The following is a 4,962-nucleotide window of genomic DNA, read 5'->3' as shown; positions in this document are numbered from 1 at the left end:
GTATCATTCAGCTTATTCAGGATATTTGCTTTTTGCAACTTTATAGATTTTGAAATATTCAACTTTACATTTTTTGTAATAAAAAAAACTCTTCAAAAACGTGAAAGTTGGGACATTTGACTGGAATATTTTCTGCTGTTATCTACTGACGTATCTACTGTTGTGTCAGGTTTACCTTTTAGCTGCTATATTGCCCGGATTAGTTACTACTTTTCTCACTTTTTAAGCTTTTAGCTACTGTTCTGTCAGGTTTAGCCATTAGCTCTTTTTTTCCAAGATCAGCTTTTAGTTTCTGTTTTCCCAGATTTAGAATGATTAAATTCTACTCCTTGTCATTCTTGATTCATTAAAAACCCTTCTCTCCTGATATTAGTACATTTAAACTTCCTCTCTGAAGGAAAGTGAGTTTGGCTGCAATTCAATTCAATTATAAAAATATTGAGTTTGTGAGGAAATATTGGACACTTTCTGCTGGAAGGATGAGACTTTTACAGACTGAGCCAGCTTGTTCATTAATAAGACTTTGGAACAGAAAGAAACATCTGACCTGATTCCCATAGTTGTGTTTTTAAGTATAAAAACTTCACAGGTAAAACTACTCAGTTGGCTTAATATATTATTATTTTTAGAGTAGAAATTTGTCTGAAAAGGAAACTGCTTGTTAGGTAATTATGTAGTTAATGTAGCGCAACAGCCATGAAGAATTTAACAAATGAACTATGCAAATTTCTCAACAGAACAGCTGTAAAATAAAAGTCAAACCATTTATTCCAGTTGTTCTCTGAGGGTCATAGTTTTTTTTAAGTTTGTTATTGGTCTGCATTGTCTTACCTTTATTTGGATGCATTTTGAATAATAAGTCTGTATGATTACTCAGCCTGATGACATGCTGCAAGACCCTCAGGCACCCTGTATTTAACCTGAAGCAGCATCAGTACCAGTCTGGGTACACCTTTATAATCAAGTATAAATGTTTACTTTTATGTTGTCTGGGGTGCCTATTGCAGTAAAACAGAATGCACAATGATGTTTATTTTCTCTGAGAGGAAGACACAGTTTGTAACAAGGCCAGAAGGGCTGCTCCAAGCAGAGTCTTTGTTTGCATCTTTAAATGTTTTGTAAATAATGAAAAAATGAAAGAAACTGAGTAAAAGGCCTCATCAGAGCCATGAAATCATGTTTGGTTGGCATCAGTAAAGTACCTGTTTAGCTGGAAGTGATAAAATTATGTAAAAGCTACATACGCCTAGTTTTATTAATGATGTGTAAAAAGCTGAAATGCTTCTTTTTAAAAACTATAGCTGTAGTTYTACTGCAATAACTTCATCCAGTCTTTTTTTTTTTCAGTAAAACTATAAAAATTTGAAGCAAATCATACTTAAGAGTATCTCTCAACTCTAAAATGTGTCCAGTAAGTATTCAAATTAAAATAAAAGTATGCTAAGAAGAATTATATGTGCCATCTTTGTAAAAGAGCATGTGTATTCTCCAATTAAAGTGGAGTTGTTATGGAAATCATGACGATAAAGTCTCATTATAGTTTTTGGGATAATAATAGCTCTCTAATAACTTGGTAGTGTGACCTCACTGCCTGACTCAACATCTGTCTTAACATTTATTAATTGGTGCAGCTCATGAGATTAGAAATCAATTTGAACTTCTGCTCTGTGTCACTAACACAATTATCTCATGAGCTATTTAAGTCTGCTGTGTGTTTCGAAGTTTACGCTCCGCAGAGCTCACTGGGAAGCCGGCTGATGTTTTTGTCAACTCTTCCTCCTCAGCACCACAGAGATGGAGCATGAGGTTGCCTGCTTGGACATCACGCCTCTGGGGGAGGGGGGAGGCGAGTCGCTGCTCTGCGCCGTGGGACTGTGGACTGACATCTCCGCCCGTGTCCTCAAGCTGCCCTGCTTCACCCCACTGCACAAAGAAATGCTGGGCGGAGGTGAGAGGAAGGAGAGGCTGAAATTCACAGACAGGAAACACGGAGGGCTGGTACTGGCTTAAAGAGAAAGCTAGGCATGGAGGAGAAAACATCAAATCAAGTCGGGCAAAATTGACATTTTGATGCCTTGTTGAGCATCTTTGTGTTTCTAGATATGTGCAAAACCAACGGAAAAAGGCTGAAAAACATTAGTAATTTAAACCAATTTGAACCAAAAGTTTTATGATATAACATAATAGATTTTTATATTTCTACTTTCAGGTTTCTTTTATGTTTTAAAATTAGCTGTCATTGCTGTAACTTTAAAAAAAAACTTTACAAATGCTTTATTTGACAATAAACGGGTATTGTCAAGTATTGATTAAATGAGCTCCTTTGCAGAATGGATATTAATGTGGTTTGAGTACCCCCGTAAACCTGGGGTCTATGTTGTTTGGGGCGTTAGTGCCTTGGCAAATTGGCCTCAGGAGGGATCAGAGTAAAAGCTATTCAAAGGCTTTAACAGAGTCGGATCACAATAGACTGACAGACAGCCTCAGATAAAGGCAACCAGGGCAGCATCATGGATCCAGGCCTGSAAGGAAGCTTTTCATTGAATGCCTGGTGGTGGAGCATAGGATCCTGAGGCTTGGTTGGCCCTAGCTGGGAAGAAAATCTAGAAAGCCACCTCCATATGAGCACTTGTGGGGACAGCTTGTTGATTCTTGGCATACCAAAATGGTTATAGGTTCGTGCAATGTCGCCTGACTGACATTATAGGAGCCAGAACATGTTTGTGAGTTACAGCAAGTCGATATAGTTGCTCAAACACACTTGATTTGCATGAATGGATGATTAACAAACTTCACCAGAGTTTGAAGAGTTAATTGAGTCACTAAATCAGGTGTGTTGAAGCAGTGAAACTAAGGCCGTGTCTCAATTCTTGGGTTGCAGCCGATGTCGGGCACATTTGTCAGCCACTTATGTCACTGCTCCGTGCCGTAGGCTGTTCCAATTTATAAGCACCTACTCACGCGACTGACAAAACCCCGAAAACGTAGGCTGCATCCAAGTATCCTACGCGGCCAACTGTACCCCAGAATTCATTGTGCCATCAACAGATGGAACAGAAAAAATTTTTACGGCGGATGTTTTTTATTTTTATTTTATTTTTTATCACAGACCAAAGAATGTAAGTTAAGCAACTTAGCTGAAGAAACTTGATGCAATGAAATGATAAATAAAACGCAATTACATGTACTGATATTGGAGCTAAATCCAAATTATTAATGCTTTTTGTTTATTTAGTTGTAATGTTTTTTTTTACTGAATTTTGTGAAGTTATACTTTAAAAAAACAAATGAAGCCATGGTTATAAAAACGTATCACCATGCTAACAAGGCAGCACGTGGTTATGCAAACATATGATTATTATGCGGGCGACACAAGCAGCCTACGGCCGACGTAGACTATGGCCAATGTCAGCCACAGTCTACGTGCAACCCATGAATTGAGACACAGCCATAGACAACATAGAGGACACTGGCCCTCAAAGACCAGAGTTTCACGCCCCTGTCCTAGAGAATGACTGATCCTTTTCTACTCTGGAGTTGTTCTGGAAGAGAGGCATTGGACAAGTGTTTTTTGTACTTATTCACTGAACATCAGCTCAGATAATCTGGCCTTCTTGGAGTCTCTAGATGGTGTCTTGGAAGGAGTTCCTTCTGGTGAATGTTTTTCTGTTGAAGGACTTCTGTGCACAACTAGGCAATGGTAGGATCACCTGGAAGGGGGTGATTTTATGCCCTTGGCTGGTTCACAGCCGATTATGTAGCAGCATAATTAGTTCAGCTATTTTGATCTTGTGCTAAGAATTAGAAATCAAAAGCATTTTTTGTATATATTTCTTTGTAAACATGAAACCAGAGCCAGCAGGCCATTCTTTTAAAATGGGGAAAACTGCTCAGTCATGCTAAAAACCTAAATGTCCATAAAAGTTATAAATTAACTTCTCTTGGTTTTATTTGGGACATTTAATTTTTTGGGTCTTGCACATTAAACTTCTTTTGCCTTATCAGTAGTTCTGCTCAGGCAGCTATTCGTTGAACTCTGGTAGACGCTGTAACATGTGGGAGGTACAGATGGTAGAACCAGATCTTTTAAAAGCTTTATATAAAAAAAATCCAAGGCATGTGCTCTAATTAAATAATGTAAATGGCCTTTTGCATAAAGTGCTTAATACTTTTTTGTATGTACCTTGATGAGCACTTGAGCTTCAGCTATGCTGCTACGCTTTTAATGTACCTTTTAAACACTTATAACAAGTATTTATGAGAAGAAGCGGGGAATAAGTTCACATTAAGGTGATCTGAGTTGGGTAGAATTTATTCTTCCAATTAAAGGATTTATTCATGAAGAACATCTTATATATTTCCACAATGTCAGTTTTTCCACCACYTTTGATAGGCAGCTGTTTAATGCTTAAAGTTTTAAAAGTATGTTCTCGTTTTCTTACGAAAATCTACCAATTTGAGAGCAGAACTTCAGCAGAAAAACTTTAATTTAAAACTTTACAAGCTATTCGAAGTATTGACGTTTTACTTCTATCACTTGAATCAGACTATTTTTTTTCCTCTGCAGCTTTTTGCCTTAAGATATGTTCATTTTCACCACTGATTATGTTTCTGATTTGAATTCAGTAAAATATATYTAATTTTTTTTTCTTGACTGACTTTTTTTAATATATAACACTTCTGCTTTCTGTAGAACACCATCCTGATGGAACAAGCCTGCGGTTAGAGAAACAAAAAGCTTTGGAACTGAAAATAAGATCCTTTTTTTTATCCTGCAGTGTACAAATGTTTATCAGAAATGTTTACAGTCAGCCAAAGGAAAAAGTCATATTTGCAGGTTTTATCACTGTTGCTGTGAAATCTGTTAACTTCAAAGTGCAGGAAAAATAAATGACCTATTTGTGTGTGTGTGTGTGTGTGTGTGTGTGTGTGTGTGTGTGTGTGTGTGTGTGTGTGTGTGTG

General features: G+C 37.2%; 1 protein-coding gene across 1 annotated transcript in view; it reads left to right on the top strand.

Moving 5' to 3' along the window:
* ddb1 (damage-specific DNA binding protein 1) overlaps nt 1-4,962 on the top strand; it is a 63,067-nt gene that overhangs the window by 29,160 nt on the left and 28,945 nt on the right. Inside the window, exon 14 of the mRNA XM_014018739.1 lies at nt 1,785-1,948. Within this exon, the coding sequence (XP_013874193.1) occupies nt 1,785-1,948 (164 nt within the window). The remainder of the gene's footprint in view (nt 1-1,784; nt 1,949-4,962) is intronic.

The sequence above is a fragment of the Austrofundulus limnaeus genome, unplaced genomic scaffold (genome assembly GCF_001266775.1).
Source record: "Austrofundulus limnaeus strain Quisiro unplaced genomic scaffold, Austrofundulus_limnaeus-1.0 Scaffold200, whole genome shotgun sequence".
In the NCBI taxonomy this organism is placed as follows: Eukaryota; Metazoa; Chordata; class Actinopteri; order Cyprinodontiformes; family Rivulidae; genus Austrofundulus; species Austrofundulus limnaeus.
The sequence above is the reverse complement of the archived record's forward strand: the minus strand, read 5'-3'. Positions and strand labels throughout refer to the sequence as shown.